At 35.2% G+C, this 26,264-nt stretch overlaps 1 protein-coding gene across 1 annotated transcript; it reads left to right on the forward strand.

The window, feature by feature from the left end:
* The first annotated feature begins 578 nt into the window (after nt 1-578).
* Nucleotides 579-25,472, forward strand: LOC131785803 (receptor-type tyrosine-protein phosphatase N2). Its single transcript, XM_066173339.1, is given in 26 exon segments — nt 579-747; nt 859-906; nt 3,189-3,224; nt 7,165-8,088; nt 8,585-8,636; nt 9,382-9,471; nt 10,380-10,468; nt 11,347-11,420; nt 13,789-13,925; nt 15,060-15,122; nt 15,892-15,959; nt 15,962-16,019; nt 16,279; nt 16,570-16,635; nt 16,934-16,987; nt 17,105-17,198; nt 18,170-18,218; nt 18,220-18,241; nt 19,469-19,546; nt 19,754-19,816; nt 20,366-20,428; nt 21,032-21,103; nt 21,645-21,739; nt 22,071-22,189; nt 22,453-22,526; nt 22,896-25,472. Coding segments are annotated over 26 exon segments (2,640 nt in total). The 5' UTR covers nt 579-668; the 3' UTR covers nt 22,968-25,472.
* Nucleotides 25,473-26,264: the final 792 nt, after the last annotated feature.

Genomic DNA, 26,264 nt, shown 5'->3' on the forward strand with positions numbered 1-26,264 from the left:
TGTCATCATCAGCACAAACATTACACTTATCAGGGACTGTAAAGAGCTTTGTACGAGACGAAAACCTCGTCTTTCGTTAAGGTGGCCAGGAGCCCAGGGCTTCTGAGATTGTATAAAAGAGAAATCTTCATTTATAAAATCCCTCCGTTTTTTTTCCCTCAGCTAATACGATATTTATTTGAAAACAAAGTTTTTTTTCCCTTTTCTTATAAAAGCTCAAGTGAGTTTTTTTTAAAAACGAAGTTTGAACATTCTAAAAAATTTCTAGGCGATTTTTTTAATTCCCCTATGGAAAATCGTAAAGCTTGTGCTCTATTGCCTGGAAGAATATAAATCACAGATGAATATCAGATATGGATGTGTGGGCGTTGAGACAATCTGCCAGTTTACCGTAAAATTTATTTGCGTCAGTATGCCAGAATATGTACAGATGGTATGGCAAACGATCGCCGATAGCTCACAGCAAGCAATATTTGCTGCGTTCTAATTGGTTATTAGAACAATGGATGATCGACAACTTCCGAAAACAAATAAACATCCGGGAATTCGACCTAGCTTTGAGTTCTGTTGTTGGTTGTGATATGGCGAAGCGTCTCTTACAGTTGGTTACACGGTAGTATTCGCTACCTTTTTTCATTTCCCTCTAAATCAAAATCCATGGCAAATCCATGGATTCGAACAACCTGAAGTACACCCTTCTCCTGTTCTGTGTTGTAGTCGGACAGTTCAGGGAATCGCTGGCTGTTGGTAAGCTTGAACTTTTGATCAGGTGCTCTGATCGGTGTGATCGATCACTCATTCGAGAACGCTCTTCAAAGCGTGAGAAATCGACTCATATTAATTCTCTGTGTTTTTTAGGCTGTTTTTCTGGGGCAGACTGTGATGTTGGCGAATACTGCAACCATGGTAAGTTAGGAAGGGATATTTAATACTGTATTTTGGGGGTAATTTCACTTAGATTTTGAATTTGTTGATCTGTCGGTCTTTGATCCATCTGTTTGGTTCTGTTTTGGTCACCGGTTGAGTTTCCTAAAAGTTAAAACCTCTTTTGAATTACTGTTGCGGATGTTTAATGTCTCACCATAAATCTAGATTGTCAAGAAAACGAATTCGGCGTAATTGTACATGTTTTTCTAAGGTACATCCACGAGCACCCGTGAAAGATAAAAAGGTTTGATTTTTACATAAATTTACTCAAGTCGTCTTCACTTTGAATGCGCTTCCCGCCTACTAAACGGAAGATTTTTTCGTTGTCTTTTTGTTTTGGAAAACAACATGAAATCTTCGCCTGAAATGTTTTTATGCCAATTTTAATGTCAAAAAATTATTGACAAGTGGTTTTGTACGCGAATTATTTTAGTTATTAAGAACACGAAGATACGGTAAAGCGCTCTCGAATAAGGAAATGTGGCATATTTTTACATAATTACTTTAGCTTTGACCGGATTTCGTTCAGAATGTTGAAAAATAACCTGAATATTTTCCCACTTTTTTGTTTATTTGACAATGTTTTATTTTCCCTTTTTTTGAAAGAGTGTACACTTAAAAAGAAAATGAGACCGGTTTAACACAGAATAAAATACTACGATAAGATTCGAATAGATGGTTCTTCTCTTCGAAGGAACGATTTGCATGTAGGCTGATTAATCGAATGGATCTCTGTATTTAATTAGTTAAGTTGGCAATATCAGTCCCTTCTTCCTCGTTTTTGATGAAATATCCATGAACCTTTCGAGAACTTATCGATCATTTCTTACTTCTGTCGTCCCTTTATGCCTGACACAATAAAGTTCCTCTTGATTAGTTGCGTATTTTTTTTACGTCAGAGATGTGGTCATCCTTATTTATCTCGACCACTATGCTTAGACTAGCTATATTCCTCTTGTTAGTGAGTCAGGAAGAGATATTGAGGAGGCATCTAGACACATCATGAAGTCGTACTTTATATTAAGGGCATTTCATCCATGCTTCGAATATCACAGAAAGATAATCAATTCGAAATGTTTGTGCCTTCGCATATTTTGAAGGTGCTTTTGTTATCCTGAAATTAGCGGTTCACAATCTGTTTTCACAGTTTCATCATTTGAGCATAAGTCTTTGAAATGGAAAGTGATGCTCTTAATAACACGTCTCTGTTTCTGCATTTCGGCGTAATATAAGTTTTTCACTTCATTAATTTTTTTCACTTCGCTGATGTTTTCACTTTCTATGCGTCATTGATCATCAGTGGCTTACAAATCCACAGTTACTATCACGAGTATAGTTATGTGTTAACTCTCACTCGGAACAGGAAGGAAAGCAAGTAACTGATGTGAGCTGCCTCTCTCAGTTATCGGGAGTGATGATTTTGTCTTTGAAGATTGAAAAACAAACGCGCGTTACACTACAAAAACTTCTGTTAGAACCAGTGTTTTAAGCCGGTTATTATTGAAGTCTAGGGAGTTATAGTCTGCTTTTTGTGGTTTTTCCTTTTCAAGAAAAGGAATCGACCGGGGCCTTTTTCGTGAGTGGGCAAAACAATCTATCATGGGAAGAATTGAAATTTGGGAGGGAGGGCTGCTTATATTTTTTTCTCAAAAATGAGAGATTTGGTATGTTTTGTAAGGTCCTAAATCCTCCCTTAAGGATTAAAATGAGCATGAACGTTTTTTTTTTGCCCACAAGAATGCTACAGATATTGTAGGAATTAGTTAGGACGCTTCTAGCAAACAACATTTTTTTGCATGACTGGTAGAGTGGAAATTTGTTATGAAGAAAGTTGTGAAACATTTTTACAGCTTACCTACCTTGAAATTGTAAAATCTTATCTTTTCATTGGTTTTCTTTTATGTTTGGAGATAGCATGGAATATTCAGAGTAGTTTAGTTTATTTTGAAGCCATAAACATTTTGCCAATGGGATTGTTTATGTGTTCATTGGTGTGGAAAACTTTATGCCAGTGTAAACCCTATTTTTAATACCTCTCCTTCTGCATATAAATAAGCAAAGCTGCTAGCAACATTTTCAAGGCATGTTTGGCAATTTTTCTTGTTCATTAGCAGCAATATTTACTACCTTCTACACTCCAACCTTTGCTGTGTAATTTTTAATATATTCTGTTTTAGCCCTGATACTGTCAGCTATGGTAGCAGTGTTTGATATGCCATCTGTCTGGTTTAATTTTCATTTGACTTCTTTTCCCTCCACAGCCTTTCGATGTCAAAGGGAAATAATTTTTGACTCAGGTAATGTTTTATTTTATTTATTGAGTAGAAAAAGGCAGTTGTGATGAGCAGTATGCAAACATTTTAACTATGAAAAAGTCAGCTTGCCCTTTAGCAAACTATTACTTAGGTTCACTGGCCCAGAGCTCTGAGGAGCTAACTCAATATAAAGTTTGTCATGAATTGTAATTAAGTGTCTGGGTATAAGTTTAGTTTTCGGTAAATTTGTAATAAAATGGGTAGTACTAAATATTAAGAAGAATTTGAATGTGCAACTTGCAATTAAAAAAAAAAAAAAGATGATAGCCCAATGTGAAGTTTATCTAGCCCTGGGCTATACAACAGTTTACAAATTTTGCTGTGGGGTTTGGATGAAGTCTTTTCCCTTTGATTTACGGCTTAAAACAATTGATCAAGCAGGAAATTGAAGGGGAAAAAAATCAAGGATTCTTAACTCACAGTACAAATCAAGAAATTGAGGGTAGCAAGATATTTATTATGCAGCTGATTTGAGAAAAATTGTCTCGGGACAAGTGTTAAAGTGCACATGAAAACCTTGAAAGGTAATGTGGGTAGTTTTCAGGTCATGTTTCCTAGACCTCAGGATTTTTTTGGGAAATCTGAGTTGATATTGCTGTAAGAATGAGGCATGGTAGGTTTGTTGAATTAATTAAATTGATATACTCATTAAAATTCATTTATTACCAGATACCCAGATTACCATTTGAGATTGTCACATGCACTTTTGTCCTTTGTTATGACATCCTTTCTAGCAAAAGCTGTTTATCTACTGTGTGTCTGATGGGTGTGGTCAACAATTTCTAGTCATATGGTTGCTAAGGGTGCAAATGATAACATTTTAGTTTTAAATTTATCAGTTGAGAGGAGATGTTTGGATAAGAAGCAATCAAAATGTTTTACATTTTTCTTAAGTGTACTTGGCTGACATTTGTGATGAAGTGTTAATTAAGCTGTTTTCTCATTCATATTTACAATAACATAAAATCCATGACTAAATTCACATGTCAGAAAGAATGTCATTTATACTTGAACAGCTAAAACCATGAAATAGATGTTATTTCATATTGTTGCCAAGGTGGGGACAAAGAGAAAATTTACAGTTCCCATGAGGAAATGAGGCTCAGACTTTTTCCCTAAGCACATGTTTGTCATAAGACAAAATAACTTATTTCTATCTAATCAAACCTGAGTCTCAAATTCAGAGTTTCTGTTAAAATCTGGTTATTTTTACTGGATTTCCAAATAAATGTGATTGGCTATTTGACAGAAATGTTGACCAAAATAATTATTTAAATTTTGGCTTGTTTCAATGTGAAAACCCATAGCATTGAATTTAAAACTTTGCATGTCTTTTACCAACTGTAAAATACTGCTCCATGTGATCTTTTCAAACTGAAAAAGTAAAAGCCCAAAAATCCAAACTGCCATCACTCACTAATAAACTTTATGGTTGAATTGGGTTGGGGGGGGGGGGGAGGAGGTAACAAATTAAGTTAATTATTAATTTTTCTTTTTACTTCCTGTAAAAAACTCATCAAGAACCCTGTGATTTAAAAAATTTCAATCACACATCTCCGTTGAATAACTAAGACAGAATTTCTCCTCACGATATCAATACAATATCAAGCAAACAAGTTATGCAAACTCAAAAATATATCAATTATGGGATTATTAATTGATCTGATACCAAATTCTCCAAACTGACATCTTAGGATAAAGGGGTAAGTTTCTAAAGAAACTGGTGCTGTGTCAGTTGACGAGTATAACAGGGTAATTTAGTACTATCAATTGAGTTGATAACGTAAATTGGCCACCGTAAAGAGTTTCAAAACTTACATTTCAAGTATTAGCCCTTCATCAGAGGGATTAACAAACATCTTAACCCTTTACGGTGGCCAATTTACGTCATCAATGCAGTTGATAATAATAAATTACCCTGCTAACATCTTAGGAATTGTATGATAAATAGTAAGGAGAACTACTAAATAAATACGATTTCAGGAGTGAAAAGGGTTCAGAGGGAAGAGCATCCCTAAAACCATAACTAGAGAATGGATATAAACCTGCAGTTGAACAGTGCAGTTTGTGTACAGTTGCAGTAACCAGCTAATCTTCAGGAATTATGTGAATGCTTCTTCATCTAAAAAATTGTGACCTTAGTCCATCTTGGTCAATGAATTGATTAAGTTTTTAGCTCTTTACCCTTTAGGGCCATGGTATCAATTCTCCACACATTCTACCATATGTGACCCTCCATGGGAAAACGGACACTGAAAAGCGAAACCATTTACTATCCGTTTAAATCTGTTTAAATGGTTTGTTCATCCGTTTAAAAAAATTTGCATCCGTTTAACGCTTTTGGTAAAACATTTAAGTGGTTTGCTCATCTGTTTAAAAAAATTTGCATCCGTTTAATGCTTTTAGTAAAACGTTTAAGTGGTTTGCTCATCCATTTAAAAAATTTTGCATCCGTTTAATTTAATCAGTTGTAAAAAAAATTCTTTTCATTTAACGTTCCAAGGAAAACTTTTGACTATTTGTTTATCATTCTGTTACGGGCAGTTTGAAGTATCAATCTTACGTTTGCTCAATACTTGCCAGTCCTTGAAATGCAGAATGACCGTATCTTATTTTAGTTTTATCTTTTCTGTGATCATAGAAAGCGAGTAATCCTCGCATCCTTAGACAAACGAGTTAAGTTAAAGTATCCATTTGTTCAAACATAGAGCACTGACAGCCAATGAAGCCGTTCATTTGACCACAATCCTGCCATCGATCTTGTTTACAGATTTGGTAAAATCGAGATAACCCTGTCTTGGTTCCCTTGTCATGGTTTTGCTAAATCTGCCACCCTCTATCTGTTTATATCATCTTGATTCATCTTCAATGGCCCCACTTGGTGCATGACACCAATTCAACCTTTAATTAGCAATGGACTACATTGTATTATTTGACCCTGAAGCGTCTCGGCTTCCGACAAGGTCGCAGCATTGCGTCTGCAGATTTATTTCCTGAAACTTCAAAACAAAAAATCATGAAGTTCATTTTCAATAACAATTAGAATAAACAAAGGAGGATGTTGTGAGTTTCTCGCAATAGCCATTCAGGGTATTTGGCAGTGAAACCATTCTTGATAACTTGCGCTTATTTCATGAATGTCACATGAAAACAGCAATAGTTTACTCAGAAATAAAATGCGCAAGTGTATCCTAGCTATTATTTTTCAAATTATTATACTCAATGTTTTCTCTTCAAGATAATTATCCATTGTTGCTCGGAAAGTTTTTCCACAAAAGATCTTAACAGCTCAACCATAACTGTTTATATTAATTTTAAGCTCTCCGTTTGTTGATTTTGGTCAACCATACGTTTTTCAGTTTAAGCTACCCGTTTTTGGACTTTGGTGAATTGTTTAACATTTCGAGCTATCCGTTTTTATTTTTTGTCAACTGTTTGAAGGCCTAAGCTATCTGTTTTTGGACTTTGGTCTACCATTTAAATTTTTTGCCATCTGTTTAAGTGGTTATGGAAACCATTTAAACGCTTGAGTTAGCCGTTTAGTATCCGTTTAAAACCTTTTTTCTACTATTTAACAGAGAAGCATTAGTGTCCGTTTTCTCATGGAGGGTCACGTGATTCTTGTAATTGTGGCTCTAAGAATCACAAATGCCTGATATGTTCTGCTTACAATTGTAACATTGTATTGATATTGCATGGACAAATTGTGGATCAATGTCAGCAGCTGAGCAACTGCATACCTACCCCTCCCCTAACCCAACATTAACCCTAAATTGTTATCAGTTGACTGTTTTTGGTTTAGGGGAGGGGAAGGTGTGCAGTTGCTTAGTTACTGACATTGATTTCAAATTACTTATCCATCTCTCTTGTTCTTACTTAATCAGGAAAATATTTCATACAAAAATTTTGTACTATTTTTCAGATTACCCATCCTACCACAGACAACAGTCACGAGAAAGAGTCCATAATTTTAATGATTATCCACAAAGCTTCGATGACAGAAGAGAGGTTGCAGCAGGTCAGGAGGATGACTCGGAATGGATGGATGAATATGAGTACAAACTTGAAAAAGGGGAGAGAAATTTGAGACTTAATGTACCTTTAGCAAACAATGATGATCACCACAATAGAAGAATTTTTCATGAAGACCATGGGCCTTTACCACCAGAGGTCCCTGTGAATTGGGACAAGATCAACAGCAAAAATGGGGGAAACTTTAGATCAGATAAGAGACATCAAAAGACTGCTGATTATGACAGTTATGATAATTTCAAAGCAAGGAGACTTATACGACATAGACAAGATTCCAGTAGTGACACTGTAGGAAGTAGACATGATATTAAAGATTCCTCCCAAGGAAATGCCAAACCTAATGTAGGAAGGTCATCCAAGAAAAGCTCTGTTTTCAACTCAGAGGGAAACAGTGGAGTGAGGTCTGAGAAGAAATCAGAGGATGCAAATTCTTATATCAGTGAAAAGAAGGTATCACATGTACCCCTCGCAACTGGGATGGATTCAATAGTGGCAGACAATTCCCATCTCCAAGGGAACCAGTTACAGACAGAAAAAGCGGCTTTTGCAGAAGAGGCAGCAGCAGCAGACACCAAGGTTGGTGCAGGAAAGGTCATGGTGAAGGGAAAAGTCCAACAAGTCAAAGCTGACATTGATCAGGGGCCAAATCCAGAGAAGACTTACAAGCGAGTGGAAGATTTCTTTCAGTCTCAGAGAGAAAGCTCTATTGTTGAAGTTCCAAATTCTGTCAAGAAAGAAGAGGCTTCAAAGTTGTTCAAGGACAACTTTATACCTGTAAAAGAAGATGGTAGTGACCAGATAAACAAGGAGCAAGGTAATATATCCTTATTCCTTTTACATACATGAACAACATCCCGCGCAGGCCTGAATTTTTTCAGGCCTTATTTTCACTATTGCTCAAGTCGCATTCATTACTGCGAAGATTGCATTCATATTCATGTCTTCATGAACAACATTGATTAAAAATTTATCATAAAGAAAAAATGATATGGAGAGCAAAATTAAGTCCAATCACATGATAATATCATTTGCTGATAGTTGTCTCATGTTACATACTCTTATCATTGTTATAAAAAATTTCAATTTAAATTATACTTTATGTTGGGACAATTTACCACAGTGGAAAATGGCACAAGTGAACTTTGAATTGCAAATTAATCTTTTAGAAAATAATCTTCAATTTAGTCCTGTAGAAACATGGAATCACTACTGATACAAAGAAGCTATTAAAACTATATATTCATATTGAGGTTATTAGTACTGCATGTGAGTTAGTTCAAGGCAGTTTGAATTTGTTCATTGCCTTTCAGATGATTCCCCTTTGCACAAGGATGGAGAAATAAAGCTGTCTCTGAACAGAAAGTAAGTTTAAAACTTCAGCACATTTTATTCATTTTATATATGAAATGTCAGAATATTGCAGAAATGTAATAGTTTTGGTTTATGATTTATTGCCACGCTCCTCCCCCCCCTTCTTTTTTTTTAAATTGAGATTATTAACTTTGACAAAACCCAGTTCAGTTTATTGATTATTAGCTGTGGATATGGTATGGGACAAATTTCTCCTTCTTTTATGACATTTAAATTTTTTTCATCTTTACCTTGGTGTACTGGGACAACCAGAATCAAAATGGAAATTGTTTGAAAAATTTTTACTAGTAAAAAAAAATAGAACCAGTACAGAAATATTTTGATATATACTTACATAATCTTTACCTCTCCAAAATGCTTGAAGTCTTTTGAGAAATTAGCTGGACGGGAATTTCATTTTTATTTGTAAATTCACAATTATGCAGGAAAACTAGAAATGTGCTTATCTTTGAGTAGAACTTACAGTGGGTTTCCTGATCTTTCTTTTACCTAATATGAATTAAAGAGCCCCAAAAATTTTTTTGCAGCATGAATAATTGATGTACTGTAGGAAAAAGTGGCATTTAGTAATAAAAAAGATAATAAGTAATAATACTAACTGATTAAAAAACAGAAATTACTAACCAACTACAGTAACACACTGGTAATTTATAGTGGAAGTTTCGTGGAAATGAAAATTATGAATATCTCTGGTGACTTAAAGTCATTAATTTTTTTTAATGCACTGTATACACAGCATAACCACATCCCAAGCCAAATTACTTGCCGCAGCACTTCAGAATGCGCTTTGGAACAATGCACCATCCCCCATGTTTACTGTGATGAAGTAAGCTAACAGACATGTAATCACCCATTCCAATAGATCAGATTGCAGGTTACATACTGTTAACAGTGGCAAAACTGTGCTATATTTACATAATACAGTATGTGGCATACCCAGTGTTAAGTTAAAGTAATTTCTTGCCAAGAGTGTATCTGACTAACAAACTTTTACATAGCAGTTTTAAAAATGTAAAAATTTTGGTTACTGAAATTGGTTTTGCAACTCATTGAAGAGAGCAATTTTTTATTTCTGAAATTTTTAATGTGTATGTACTTTGTTGACCCAAAAAGGTTTTCATTAACAGATAAACACTTAAAAGTTAAATCTGCTAATTTTAATCTAAGTAATACAAGTTCTCTCTAACCATTCAATCCAAACAAATTTGTCTTGTTTTTTCTCAGGCAAGTTGAATTATTTTGTTTGCTCTGATGCCAACTCTTAAATCTTCCTTTAATTTGTATTATGTTTTTTTAACTTTCTATTAGTGAAGATTTTTGAGGATGAAAATATCTCCAAGTGACTCCTTATCAATTCTCACCAATATTTTATTAACCCTTTAACTCCCATGAGTGACCAAGACAGAATTTTTCCTCACAATATCATACAATATCAAGCAGACAAGTGATGAGAATAAAGAAAAATATCAATTAGGGAGATTATTAGTTGATCCAATACCAAATTCTCAAAACTAACATCACAAGAACTATATGGCAGACAGTAAGGAGAATTACTATTGAGATCTTGGGAGTTAAAGGGTTAACCTCACTGTTGAAATATTCATTGACTTGAGCAGAAATGAGCTAAATTAGATATAGCAGCATAATATCTGATAAACAGCTGGTTATTATTTTTTTGTAAAGTAGAGGAAACATTTCTCCACATTAAATCTGCATCTTGTTTTTCATTCATAGAGTTGAAGATTCCAATGTCCATGTAAAGATGGCACAGACAAAGTACACACTTGAAAAACCCGAGGATGTTGCAGAAAGGATTAAAAAAGGTAAAAATGTACAGGGCTATAAATGTCAGGTCTTGTAATCCAGTATTTATAAGGTTGTGCAAACTAATAACATTATTTTCAGATTTGGAAATTTATAGAAATGGGGAGTGAGTCCTGGGAAAGTCACTCATTTATTCCTCAGAATAAAAAGTGAGAAATACCTTGATGAAGTTATCGTATTGTGAAACCCTCTTCTGGATTTTTGGTTGTGTAGAACATCAAAAGTTAATGTGAAGTCAAAGAATTTTAAAGGTTTGGAAGAATACAAAGTTGGTGATTTTTTTTTTTTTTTTACTGAAATGGAGCTTACAGGACTCCTAGGTTATGATTAGTAAATCTTACCATCAGTCGCTCAGACAAAGGGCTAACGCTTGAAAAAGTCAGCTTTTAGACTCTTTACAGTGGCCAAGTTAAATTTTCAACTCAGTCGATAAAACTAAATTACCTTGTTATACTTCCCCCAACACATCACCACAGTTTCTTTAGAAACTTACCTCTTTTATTCTTAAACCTTGCCATCAGTTACGCTGATTTGATTTGAAGTGTTAGTCTAATGCTTTTCACTTTAGAGCTCAAGCTTTTAAACCTTTAGCTCCAATGAGTGATCAAGAAAGAATTTCTCTTTGCAACAGCAATACAATATCAAGCAGACAGGTGATGAGAATTGAGAAAAGTATCAATTTTAGGATTATTTGTTGGTCCAATGCTAAATTCTCCAAAGGAACATGATAAGGATTTTATAGTGGGCAATAAGGAGAATTACTAAAGAGATCTTGAGGGTTAACAAATTTCAGAGAAAATGAGAAGGATTACCTGACCTACAAAAATTCAACTAGTTTTCATGTGTTAACACTTTTTTGTTGTTTTATTTTGTTTAGAGCCCAGTGTTAAGAGTGATGTTGCCCAGAACAGTGGGTTAGAGATTGTTTCAGCTGATTTTGAAGATGCCTCGGTAAGTAGGTTTTTTTTTTTTCATTGAATTCTCTAATCAGAAAGTTGTTGATATTACTCATGTTTCTTGCTGTTAAATTTGATAGTATTTTCATTACTTTACATAATTTTTTAAACCTGGTAAGCCTTTAATTATTTATTAACATGTAACCTCTCCACACAATTTTAATACATCATTCAGAAATCAGGTAAAGAGAATATAAGGGCCTATCAGCAATGCTAAATTCACTTTACTGCATTAGAAGGACATAACATACAGGAGCTACTTGTAGAAGGAAGAATTGTTAATCCTATTTTGATTTATAAGAATTGGTTTACTGTAAAATTTTAATAACAAAGACAACAAAGATAAACAATTTCTGAGAATTGCTATCTGGATATATATTTGATCTTCTTCAATTTTGTCTTCAAGGCCCTTGTTTTAGTTCCTCTCCAGTATAGAAATGCAATTGTGATTTTTTGTTTATTTTCAAGCAATTTGCCATTACTTAAGTTTCCTGACAGACTAGGAATTAGCCTGCTATTACATAACCTCTCCTAATTCATCAAAACAGATTCAGCAAATTTTGAGTTGTTTGGAGTTACTTGATATATGTGTACCAGCCAAGTTTTGCGGTGTATATTTCATTTTTTTTATATAATTGCTAGGATGGGTTGTGTGTGAACAGTGAGTGAAGCAAGTAAATGCTGTACTGATCAACTGTTTTTGGCCAAAATAAGATTAGCATGTAAATTAAAGATTCAGCAAAGGAGTCTTTGAATCTTTCATTATTACAACACAAGGTAATTACACTTTGAAAAAAGTGTCATGTTATACATAAATATTTTTTGACCTATTTTAGAAGTCTCTTTATTTTTTGAGATAACAATTTTGAAATGAAATAAGTCTTCAGTAAGCCAGCAAATGTTTTGAAAGTTTTATCACAGTTACTATCACAGCTTCAAAATTCTAGTGTGGGAGATTTAAAGATTAAATCCTTTTTTGCTCAATCCAAACCTTTAATTTATGTCAAGATAGTTCAGCATGAATTAGATAAAAATTAAATATGCAGTAGACATTGTCTTATATGGAAAAAGAAACATTAAATTATTCAAGTATGTTATTCATTCATTTCTCATGAATTAGTCATAAATTCAGCAGAAGGCTTCTTTGTTACTGAAAACTGTGAATAATACATGGTAAAAGAAGTTTCATTGAGTGAAAGCTTCTTTGAGCTGCAGATAGATTGATACACCTGTGGTATGAAACAGAAGTAAGTATTTTGTGTGAAATTTGCCCTTAGTTTTGATTCAAGTTCTCTTTTGAAAAAAGTGGAATGTAATATTCTGATAGCCTGAGTATTGTTTCAGTGATGTTTCACAAAATTTCAGAATGTTTGTTCAGCCATGCTTGATGAAACTGATAATTTTCTTAAGTTGTACACAATGGTTGTTGTCAAGCTTCATCTCAAGCATCTTTCCATCTTTGAAATGATAGTTTTCACTCATTGATCTTGTATGTTTGATTAAGAATGATACTTCTCTGGTTCAATTTCGCTCACTAAATTGTTTGGCATGTCTAGAGGACAATTTTGACAGACTTGTAAATCAGACTATTGGGTTTATTTAAATTTATATTTAGAGGTGTTATGCTAATTTTGTTTCAAGTGAGATTTCTTCCTAAAAGAGGTTGTTTGATAGGATTTTTCTTTCCTGAAATTAATGTTAATAGTTTTCTTCTTAAAAGTAAAAGGTTTCTCAATTTTGAAAGTATCTTTTTTACAAGCAAACCAGGCAAATAGTTGTGGGAGTAACTCACTACAGATGAAACTGTAAACTTGTTCCAGACTGTGTTTAGCATTAAATTACTTTAATGAAGGAGAAACATGCTTCCTAGTCTCCATTCTAAATTTCAGGAAGAACTTGTGAGATTTATCATTTGCGACTAAAACCTTGAATTTTAGTAATTTTTTTACTTTGTGAATTCATTTTATTTGAAAAAGGATAGGTAAAAATTTAGAATCTGTTACTTCTAGCATTTACAATCAAAACAAGATAACAATACAAAGCCACATTCCAGCAAATTAATTTCTTAACTTGAAGAATACAGTACCTATGCTATTTATACTACAAATCTGAAGTATTGATAATTGGGTGAATTAAATGAAACTGCAATGTGTGCTCTTCTAGAGAAACAACACTTACATTGCTTAAAGCACAAAATTAGAACTCTCAAAAACTTTAACTGTAGCCTTTATTGTTCATATATGATCCTTTTAATTTTCATGGGAAATTGACTAGAAACGCATTTTTTTGTCATATAAACTTTGGTTCAACTGCCAGAGGCTTGAACAATTCACTAACAAATGTAACTTTCTCCCTCATCAAAGAACAAGGATGTGAAGGGACAACCTCAGAGGTCTGTGGAAACTCAGCAACCAAAGTATTTCCTTATAACGATCATTGTTGTGGGCTGTGTGACTGGAGTGATTCTGACGGCAGTTGCAATTTATCTCATAATGAGAAGGTAATTGTCTCTCTTTAACCCTTTCACCCTGATGCCAGTATGCATTTTCTCCACACTGTTTTTTTATATTTCCTATTGAACTGATAAGGAGAATTTGTTTAATAATCAAGAGGTTCTTAGATGGCAATCATTTCCTTTATTCTTGTGACCATAATGTGTGATTTAGTTGTGATACTGTCACTCTAAGGGATTAAATGGTTAACCCTTTAACTCCCAGATCAAATTTGTACTTCTCCTTACTATCAACCATACAATTCTCATGATGTTAGTTCAGAGAATTTAGTATTGGATCAACCAATCATCCCCAAATTGATAGTTATCTTTATTCTCATCACTTATCTGGTTAACATTGTATTGATATTGTAAGGAGAAATTCTTTCTTTGTCACTCATAGGAGTTAAAGGGTTAATATATATCTTACATAAAATACTGTATTTAATTCAATCATCCAACTTGAAAGTAGCTTATTCAAAGCTGTGTTCTCAGAATTTTCATCAGTGATCTTTAGGCATTGGCCTTTGATATTTGTGGTGAGTGCTCCTTAACTAGAACATAACTTCCCCTTACAACATCAATACAATATCAAGCTGGGAAGACTATGCATAAAGGAAAGTATCAATAAGGGAATTATTAGTTGATCCAATACAAATTCTCTGAACTAACATAATAAGAATTGTATAGTAGACAAGGAAAAGGAGAAGCACCAATGAGATAAGGAGAAATGATAGAGATCCTGGGAATGAAAGGGTTAACCCTTTAACTCCCAGAAGTGATTAACATAAAACTTCTCCCTTCAGAATCCATACATTCTTCAGCAAATGGGTAATGAGAATATTCAAACTTATCAAGTAGAAGCTGCTATCTTGATCTAGCACCAAGTTCTCATAACAAATTACAAGGAAATATGTAGCAGCTACAGAGGAGAATTTACAATCAGATCTTAGGAGTTAAAGGGTTAAAGCTTTCATAAAAGCAAGGTTACTTGTATGTGAGTTGCTAGCTTTATATACCATGGGATATTTATTGATACGCACTGATAGCTTTATTTAATGTTGATCTCTTATCAGTGATTTGCCGTTGTCAGGTCTAAATTTAACAAATTGTGTTCCATGTCCCTTTTTTTTTTTTTCCAAGGCATAATGAAGCTAACTTCAAACCAGTCACTCTTCCTGGCCAAGAAGCAGCTGCTGATTACCAGGTAAGGCTATTTACTGATAATGACACCAAGTTATATCTCATTGGGAAAGCTTGACTGAAAGTGGTTTTAACACTTGGTTAAACTCACAGGTAGCAATCTGTAACTGACCATCAGTGTGTTGCTCGCTGCTGTGAACTTTACTATTATTATTATATTAGTATTAGTATTATAGTAATCTTAAAAATTACAAAATCTTCAATTGTGATTGGTGTAAAAAGTTCTCATTTTCCACTGATCCAATGCCGAGTTGTTATCAAACAGTTTGTTATTAGACAGTTTGTTATCAGACGGTTCATTAAGCCAATCCCATTTACAGTTGTAGTCTAAATCAACTAATCACATTCAAATCAACAATCAACTACATTTTGATTGTGGTCAATTTCAGGGCAACATTAAACATTTAAACCATCCTTTGTCAATCTTGTAAATTTTTTCACCATCCTTTCAGACTTGGCTATTCTTCTTTTTTGAGGACATTTAAATTTTTTAGGATTAATTGGACTTTCCGTTGTCCAAGTCAGTCTGTAACCATACTTCATAGGAAAAAGGACTCAGACTCCCACTGGCATGGTGTCCAATATTTGTTATCACTTGTATTACAGCCCAAATTGGACTCCACTCAGTCCTGTTAACGCATTACTTATTAAAAAGACTGTTTCCATGAAGACATAGAACATTTTCTCATTAACCTTGATTCCAACAACAGTTTACCAAAGTAAGCAGCATGATCCACTTTTAAATGTTTAGTATTAATTCATCCTTTTTGTCAGAACTGTGTCGTCAACTGCGAGGCAACACAAGTGGTGTGGTACAGTACACACCAGCAAAGACCACACATGACAGCATGGAGAAAAGGAGAAAGGACTGGGCAAGTGAGAGCACGCTAAATACTCCTGGTTAAGAAAAACAAAAATGAGACACAAGGTTTATGTTGTTGATTACTGTAAGTTGTAAATATTACTGAAGTTAGGATGGAGCTGACTGATCAGGAAGAGAAGCTTGGAGGTTTTTATATAAACCTGGATCAAATGTGTTCCTTGTCTCAACAAAGTAGTGAAAATGGAATGTATCGATAAAGTATCCATTATTGGGAAAAAAAAAAAAAAGTAGAAACAGTATCAGTTATTTAAGAATTTGCGGATTTGCCATGCTTAGGGTTGGTAATGAACACAGGGAGTAATCAAAACCCAATGTTTAGGGAAAAGGGCAACCAACCTCCATTAAGAAAGTTCCACCTCCTTTAAAAAAAATAGTAACAAACAGTGTGTATGCAAAGAGTCTTTTATAATCAGTTCTGATGTAAGGTGTACTCCATGCCATCACTTGACTTGATTCAATCCCTGGAATAGAGGTGCCTCAAAAAAGGACCAAAGCTTCTGCTGTAATACAGACTTCTTATTAACATAGTGAGCATACTGTGTAACAGAGTTTGTTTATTTATTCTAGAGTGAAGGCCCTGTTGTACCCAACATGGACATTTCTACTGGACATGTTGTTTTGTAAGCATGGTGTGTCATTTTCACTTCTTCTATATACACATTCTCTGGTAGAAAAGAAATCTGTTAACCTTTTGCAAACGTTGGAAAAAGAACAAGTCAAAACTGAAAGATTGTGTGGAAACTTCTAACACTCACAATCCCATGGTTCCTCCTCCTAAGTTGCAAGCTTTGTTCTCTGATGAATAAGCCCGAGTACACTTTCTTCCACACCTTGATTTTCTTTTCCTCTGTATTTTTCAGCAGAATGACTATTCTAAAATTTGTCTTGTTACATGAATTCTCAAGTAGCTAATGAATTTCTTATGTTTTAGTCCTACATGGAAGACCATCTTAAAAACAAAGACAGTCTGAATAAAGAATGGGAGGTACTGGATTTGATGTGTTTTTTCATCATTTCCCTGTTTTTTAGGGAACTACAGTACAATTTTTAATTGACCATGAAAATAAAATTCAGGACTTCCAATTTATCACTCTGGCGGCAGGCATGTGAAAACATTGAAGCTGAGCCTAACAGCAGGGAAGTTGGCAAGCTGGAGAAGAAGGCCAGAAAGAATCGTTACAGTGATGTTTTGCCCTGTTATTATTACTTAAGCTTGCGTGTCATTGCTTATTCTATCCATGGCAATTTAAAGTAATACCTTACTGTATGGCCATAACAGTGAGAAGGCAAGCTGGAATGAATCCTATGTAAATGAAAGGGTTCTTGAGAACCTTTCATGCTTTTCTACTTTTTCTTTTTTTTTTTTTTTTTTCTTTTTCTATTGATTAATTCTTAACAAGGATTTGCATAACCTGACTACTGTACATCTTGAAGACAGCCAAAATAAAGCCCATCTAGTTTTGTCATTTTTATTTTTATTTCTGTGGATTATACGTTGACCCCAAAGAGTGAACCAGCATCTAATTTCTTCGAATAATATCACCCCCTGAATTACACATAAAGGTCACAATAGTTAAGGAAATGATTACCCAACTAAAGATGCTCTTCATTGTTTAAACAAATTCTCCTTGCCAGCAGCTAAGGAAATGTATAGGGAATAGTATCGAGAAAAATTCATACTGATGTTAGGGTGGAAGGGTGACCCCTTTGACTCCACGGTCCACTTTGTAATTCCTTAATATCAACCATACGATTCTTATAATGTTAGTTCAGAGAAATTTAGCACCTGGATCAGCTGTATTAGGACCCAAATTGATATTTTGCTTTATCCTCATTACTTATCTGGTTGATATTATTTGATATTGTAATGAGAAATTCTGTCTTGGTCACTCATATGAGTTAAGGGTTTAAATCATTGTGGCCTTTCCTCTTTGGTCACATGGCTACACAGTAATATTATTTGTCACCATTCAATGGGTGATATCCATGGCCATCTGTCTGAAACTAAACCATCATGGCAAAAATCTAAAGAGATATATATTTATTTATTTATTAAAGGTAACAGAAGGCACAGAACCCGCCAAATAACTAAAAATGAGTATTAACCTTATGCATTATTCTGTTGAGAGTGTTATGGAAATTGAATCCACCTCCCGCTCCTTGTTAGATGACATAACAGAGGTTCTAACTAAAGAGACCGCAAGTGCCACAGTGATATTACATCAATGCAAGTTATATTGTAAGTTTATTATTCATTTGTTACATTGTTTTGTTCTCATGCTTTTTCTGTGAGTTACATAAAGGAAGGCATGGGTTTTGCACGCCCGTAAGGCACCATCATTTTTCTGCTATTTCACTATTCTAAATATATGATTTAGAGTATGGATCCAGGATTCCTTGTTCAGCTGCTGACTGTGCTGGTCATTCATGCAGTTGTGTTCTTGGGCAAGACAGTCTAACTTCCACAGCACGCATTCCTTGGAATTTGACCAACAAATTATCAAAAAACTTAACCCGGAGAATAAACGGTTAGGCCATTGAAATTTCAAGGAAACCTTTCACAAGGCTAAGGTTTAACCTGCTATTAGCTCACATCCCATCCAGTGGGGAGGGGTTGGGGGGGGGTAACATGTACCACACTTAATGTCACCTGATGCTTACATAATTTGTGGAAAAGTGAGTCGACCATGGAGACCGTCTTGTAAGCTCCACCTTACCTCTCTATACAACTTCAAGACTATAGCAATGCTCTCTAGAAGTCGAAGAATGCTAGTGATCTTCAGGGGATCTGATAGGTAACCAGTCAACTCGCCGACGGACCACTCGCCGACGCCAACTCGCCGACGTATAAAATCGAGTAGAGATGTCAGCGAGTTGGTCGTCAATCCAATACAACTTATTAGAAGTTAAACATACAGAAAAGTAAACGATATTTAGTAAAAAAACACTGGTTAACATGTGAACATCAAACAGAAGCTTAAACATCGGTGAACATTGGTGAACATGTTTCTTAAAAAATCTGAGACATGATGAGTCTTTATGGTGTTGTTGTCACACAATAACTCGTTCGCGCCTTAAGCTGTTCTAGTCATTGGTGATGTTCACCAATTCACCAATGTTTAAGCTTCTGGTTGATGTTCACAATGTTCGCCAGTGTTTTTTTTACTAAATATCGTTTAATTTTCTGTATGTTTAACTTCTAATAAGTTGTATTGGATTGACGACCAACTCGCCGACATCTCTACTCGATTTTATACGTCGGCGAGTTGGCGTCGGCGAGTTGGTCCATCGGCGAGTTGACCGTAATTCATCTGATAAGATTATGTGTTTAAAGGATAAGTGTGGTTTTGAGCTATTGTGGCAACTTGTTTTCCTGACAATTAAGGGATGAGATACGAGGGGAAAAAGGGCATTTGCACCTTTGTTTAAATGTAGGTATTCACAATAAATTTGATTGATTCCACAGACGGACCATGATCCCAAGAATCCTACCTATATTGCAACCCAGGGACCTGTGGCTCACACTGTATCAGACTTCTGGCAGGTAAATATGTTGGATTTACTGTATTATTATCATTGAGTTTTTGTTGAAATGTTCAGGAGAGTGGTGGGGATTGTATTGTTGTTTAATAAAACACTCCATTTTTGGAGTCTTGTTGATAGCCTATTTCTAGTTTACAATATTATAAGCAGTTTTTGCACAAGCCTATATATTTAGAGAAAACATTACATCATGTTGTGTGCCTTGCAGATGGTGTGGGAACAAGGTGTTGTTGTCATTGTTAACCTGACAAAACTTTCAGATCTTGGACTGGTGAGTGTCATTGAAATTAACCAGAAGAATAAATTACATTATTTTAATATTGAAGAAGTGTGAGCTTTATATGCGATAACATAGTGTGAACATTGTAATCTTTTTGCCAACAAGAAAATGTCAAGTTTTTCAAAGATTGTTTATGGCACATAAGTTTGGTTCTTACTCAAGGCAGGCAGCCAGCTAGCTGATCCAATACCAAATTCCTAGAACTGACATCACAAGAATTTTATGGGAGATAGTAAGGAGAGTTACTGACAGATCTTGAGTGTAAGGGTCAACACATATCTTCAGGGGTTTCAGTAACTTTTTCCATACATGGCTGCAGATGGTTTGATAGGCAGCTGTGCTGTAAGTTTAAACCCAAACTCGAGAGCCAACGGCAGGCTAAACAGACTGCAGTGAGAGGTTTCACAGCAATGGTTGACTGCCAGTGACTGGCTTTTATTGGAACCCCTACATCTTTCTAGGATGTATAAAATCTTTCAAGTGGAATGAGTCACTTAAAAAGGAAACTGAGCAAGCAAATATTTATTATTTTCATTGTAGCCTCAATGTCACAGATATTGGCCTGAAGAGCAGCAACCAATTGTAACCTATCGCATTTATGAGGTGAGCAATCATCAAAGGCTACTTGATAACATCAGTTTGGGCTTTGACTTTTGTTAGAGATACAGTAGTCCTTACAATGGACTCTAAAAAGAGAGGTCTAGTTCACCCAAGCCCTCCCCACTCCCCTTGACCCTTGATCAGTCAGTAGGCATAGTATGTTCCTCTCTGCCAAGGAGCATAAGGGAGACCTGATGAAAAAAAAAGGGGGGGGGGTGGGTGGTACATCTCTGATACGCCAATCTCCTGTTGAAGCACAGAACTAATACTACACTTTTTATACCAGTAACCTTTTGCATCCCAACACCAGAATGTATATTTTCCATACTATTCTTAATAAATTTGCCTCAGCATTGACAAGGATAATTTGTTTGATGATTAAGACCCTTATTAGTGGGTGATTATTTTCTTTATATTTGATTCAGTGGTGATACTGTTATGAGGGATAAGATGGTAGTCATCCATTGGAGTCAACAGCTAACTGCTGATTTTCTAGAGGGTTTGGTTATTATGTTGACTGGCCATGATTGGAAATGAAAACTGTTTGAGCCAGTAAGAAAAAGATTGGGATTACCAATAGAGATGTTGTTTTTCTTTTGATGATAGGTTCACCTTGTCTCTGAACATATATGGTGTGAAGATTACTTAGTACGAAGTTTCTACTTGAAAAACCTAAAGGTTGGTCTTGAATGCTCAAAATTTTCCTCAGATCCACCGTTCAATATGCTGCATTAGAGCCAGAATTCTGTTGATCCTGTCATGTTGTAAAGTAATTGCAAAGCATGGTTCAACATAGTTCACAAAAAACTTGGATCAGTATCAGTATCTGGGTAACTGCCCACCTACCCTCCCCTAACTCAACAACAGTCTATTGATATCAAGTTAGGGTCCATGTTGGGTAAGGGAGGGGTAGGTGGGCAGTTGCCTAGAACTGATATTGATATTGATCCAAAAACTTAGTTGAATAACCAAATCATATTGTAATGCCTCCCGCTGACACAGCACCACAGTTCTCAACAAACATATCCCCTTTATTAATTTGTTGCTTAGAAAATGACTTACTTAATTAACTTAACACAAAAAGTTGCTCAGAGTCGCTCTAAAGCACAAATGTACATTATTATTGTACTTAAACTTTGTTTCTCTTTTAATTGTGCACTTATGTTTGGTAAAGGAGAAGTGTTTAGTAATAATTTTATTTCTTTTCTGTTATCAACAGACTAGTGAAACAAGAACAGTCACCCAATTTCATTTCCTTACTTGGCCTGATCTTAATGTTCCTTCAACACCAAAGCCTCTTCTGGAATTCAGAAGGTAAACTATTTTAAAACAATGCGAGTTAACTTTGAAACACAATTCTAAAGAACATTTGAATTGTTGAAAGGGTAAAGCAAGGTTCAGTCTTCCATAAAGATTCCTCTTGAGTTAAATATCAGGAGAAAACTGTTGAAGCACTTGATGGTAATTTTTGTTCAAAGAATGATGTTGATGTTGACTTTGCTTTTGCAGCTTCTGCGAAACTATCATACAGTGTGAACTGTAAAGTAGGCATACATAGAGAATGTTTCCTCTCAAACAAGGATCATTCTGTATCTGAGCTGTGATGATGAAACTTGACTTAAAATCAACCAAATCTCTTCTGCAGGAAAGTGAACAAATGCTTCAGAGGCCGAGCCTCTCCTGTCATTGTACACTGCAGTGGAGGAGTTGGAAGGACTGGAACCTACATACTGATCGATATGGTGCTGAACAAGATGATGAGAGGTGAGTGATACTAGCTTTTGGCACTTTCATCTAATTGGTTAAGGAAGGATTAAGTGGTATTTGTTTGATGGTTGCCTGGTGAGTCAAGCCAATAAATAGAAAGTGACATTTTGACTAATTATTTGCACAAAGGCTTACATAGTCCAGACCAAGTGGAAACTTTCAATAAGTTATTGGTCTTTTCTTAAAACCAGTGATGTATGTTTAGTGAGCTTACAAGGGTGTATTAAGCTGAAATAGATGCCTCTGTTTGCTAATCTCAGGAGCCAAAGAAATTGACATTGCAGCCACTGTAGAGCATCTCCGTGACCAACGCCCTTCCATGGTTAAAACTAAGGTATGTTTTATAGACTACAGCTTCATTTTACAAGCCTCTCAATGTCCCCTTTTTCCAAGAGGGTGTCCAATCCTTAGATCCTAGTGGATTGTGTGAGACTTACAAGTATGTTGTACAACTTTTTATCACTTTCAAGGATATCTCTCATACAATGAGTGGCAAATGTATTTGGCACACTTTCCCTTAGTAAGTGGTTAACAACCCTTCATTCAACATTATTAACAGAAATCTTGTAATTCTTCTCACTGACAAGCAAGCTCTACTTGAAAGTACCCAATGAGTACAATCCATTGTCTTTATCTCAGCAAGATCTGCTTGTGGTGTCATCTCAACAATTAAAGTTTACCTTATTTTATTTGTTGTTTGCAGGCTCAGTTTGAATTTGCCTTGACAGCTGTTGCAGAAGAGGTGAATGCAATCTTACAAGCTCTTGCCAAGTGATGATCAGTGACTGGAAAAAGAAGTATTATATCAATTTAATTTAGTAATTTGGGAATTTCACTCTGTTGAGTTAGGTCTAAAAAGGCCAGGCAACTACTTTTTGTGAATTTGGTGATGAGCTGTTTGTTTTGACCAAAAAATTTCTTCAGATCTTTGTTTATATGATTTTTATGACTGAAAAAAGGTGAAAGGTATCATTTTAGTGATAACAAATTTTGTTGACCCCGAAAGTACGAATTTTTTCATGTTTTGAGGCAGAGCCCTATTAACTCCTAAAAAGAGTTACTACTGAGATCTTGGGAGTTAAAGGGTCAAGAAAAAAAGAAAAATTAAGTTATTCTTTCCTTTAAGTTTTCATTTTGAAAAATGAGAAGAGCTTTTTGAATATGTTTTCAGTCATCTTTCTGTATGAAAGTGGATCTGTTTTGCTCAGGAAAGATGTAGAAGTGGGAGAGTTTTGTTTTACGTTCTCTCCTAAGTCTTTTCATTTTAATAGGAAAGAATGACTTACGTATGGAGGGATTTATTCCAATGTAATTTAGTTCTGGTTGTAGATATCCTTAGTTTGCAAGATATTTATCTGAAAAGGAAGAGAGTGTATGCCCCGAGGGTTTTATCGGTGTTTCTCCAAAGTGGATTAGAAAAGAATCCAATGGGGAGAAAACTTTTTCTTTTTGCAGAGGTACTTCTTAATACGTTCTGCTCACAAATGTACCTCTGTCAACTTTGAAGGAATGAATTTATCTTTGTGTGATAACACAAAAAATATATATTGATTTGTGAATTAATTGTTTTGCATGATGATGTGACATAGAATTCTTTCTTTGTGGGTAATTAGAAACCAGATTTGTGTTGAAGAATTCTTAATAACAATTCGTTTTAACTCAAGAATGCGAGGCAATCTACTTTTGGTTGACATTTCCATCCTATTTTCTGGAGTGGATAAAGATTGATTGGACCATCAAAGGGCTTAATGAAGGTTTTACACATTTTGAAGAAATTTAGTTGTTGATCAAGAAAATACTCGATAGTTAGTATGAATAGATTTGAATTTCTAATTTACTGGAAATTTTTAGGCGATTCCTTCGCCTCAGAGATATAATTTTTAATGTCACAATATCACAAAGTAAGGGGAACTGTATTCATTTGAGATGTTTCAGGTGCTTAACCACAGCAGTAAAGTAATCTTTTTACTGACGTTGATCGTTATTTTCCAATGTTTTCTGTATTATAATTTTTATTCTTAAATAACCCATAGAAAACGTTGGAATGGAGATATGACAGGAGTCTTAGGGACATTGAAGTAAAACCCAAAAAAAACTAGAGAATAGCTATTAGTTTTAAGGAGAGGGGTTGAGAAATTCTTCATGTTTCTTAGACACCTGAGGGAGGGGGGCTCATTTGTTTGACACTGGAAAACAATTTTTCTGTGGGTTTTTTTTCTAAGGAAAGTCAAAACATGCCTTTGGTGTTCTTGTAGAACTCTTCCAAAACTTTTTGTTTTGTCAGAAATGATGAGACTTCGATCTTGCTAAAGTGGTACATATATGGACCAAAATCTTCATTCTTATCTTCGTGAACTTAGCTTCTCTCGTACTCAGATAAGTGTTGGTGCAATTTTACAGGATCACGGAAGATGTTTTGCCTTTCCAAAATACAATCGCAACATCAGAAAGAGATATATAACCACCAAAGAATGATATATGCCAAATATGAAAAACGTTCTGAAATTCAAACCGCTTAACCTCGTTTCCCGTAACACTAGATGTATAAAAGTTACAAAAGGACGATATTATTTTTATTTATATTTTTGAGAATGACTCAGGGAATGATTAATTTGGTATTCTGCGTAATGTAATGTAATGTTCCCGCTATGGGACAATATTAAGTGGCGTAACAGTTAAACTTATATAGGATATCATTTATGCACTGTTCAGCTTACAAATGTTTCTTCACGTCACGTCAGGTAATAAGTTAGTGATGGGCATTTCGATTAAGTGTCGTTAAATCAAAAAAATCAGGATAGCCAATCAGAATGTATGAATTATTGCGAGGAGCCAGTGGAAACTCGTAGCTGGTTCAAGCGCGGGAAACGCGGGTGACCAAGTGGCTGTTGGTTTTAGTTTTGACTTTGATTGGTTGGGAGCATGGCATGATTTTTCTCCAATCAAAGAACGCGGAGAAGCAAAATACAATACAATCTTAATGCAGTCGCAGGGTATTCTTCACATTCACTACATTTCCTGACTTGGATGTAAAACTATGTTAAATCAGCATTCTGATACCTGTTGTCTAAAAGACGTCCGGTTTATGAAAATTACTTTAAATCCTCATTGAAATTGATGGTTAGGTCCTAAGGGTTCCTCTGTCAGTCCGTTTTCCGCACATGAGTGCGTGAGTTGTACCGACTGCGGTGAAGATGCAGAGGAATTTGAATCTTAATAAGTTGTGTCTACATCAATCTCTCTGGGAACGATTAAATAAAATTGAACTTTACTGAACTAATTTTTTCCGTCCATTCTCGTTTAATTGTAGTGTAGGCTGTTAGAGACACCTTTTGTACGATCTCTGTACATGTTAGACTATCTCTTCCAGCAACTCTGTTGTATATGTTAGGCTATCTCCTCTAGCGACTTTATATTCTTAGAAAATGGGAAAGCTTGAATGTTTGGGAGCCACCCGTCGTGCACTTTTTTTTTTTTCGGAATTTTCCCTTCAGCGGATCAGTATTTTTAGTTTGTCACCTGCTCCGGCCTGATGGTTAGCGCGCTGAACTCAGGAACGAGAGGTCTAGAATCGAGTCGTTGTGTTGTAATCGTAAGATAGCCCCAGTTTTTCGAATGTTGGAAAACGCCATCCACTGAGTGGATAAATCTCTATCTAGTGGATAGTACAGCACATTTTATCAACGCTAGCGGCACGGAAGCCTGATTAACCCATGGACCCCCAAGAGTGACCTGCATCTAATTTCTCCTTACAATGTCGCCCTTGAATCAAACATGAGGGTCACAGGAATAAAGGAACTGATCACCAACTAGAGAGGTTCTTGATTGTTAAACAAATTCTCTTTGTCAGCACCATGGGAAACGTATAGAGAACAGTATGGAGAATATATATACAGATATTAAGGTGTAAAGGGCTAAATGCTGGGGGGGGATAACCTAACGATGGATTGGGACCCGATCCAGGGGTGAAAAGACTAATTGTTATTCCCAATCACTTCGTGCCAGCCTGTACCTGTAGGGGCCTATGCAGTTTCATTATAAAGAATCTCCTCGGAATTGTTTCAAGGCATAA

This window comes from Pocillopora verrucosa, chromosome 10 (assembly GCF_036669915.1).
Source record: "Pocillopora verrucosa isolate sample1 chromosome 10, ASM3666991v2, whole genome shotgun sequence".
Lineage (NCBI taxonomy): Eukaryota > Metazoa > Cnidaria > Anthozoa > Scleractinia > Pocilloporidae > Pocillopora > Pocillopora verrucosa.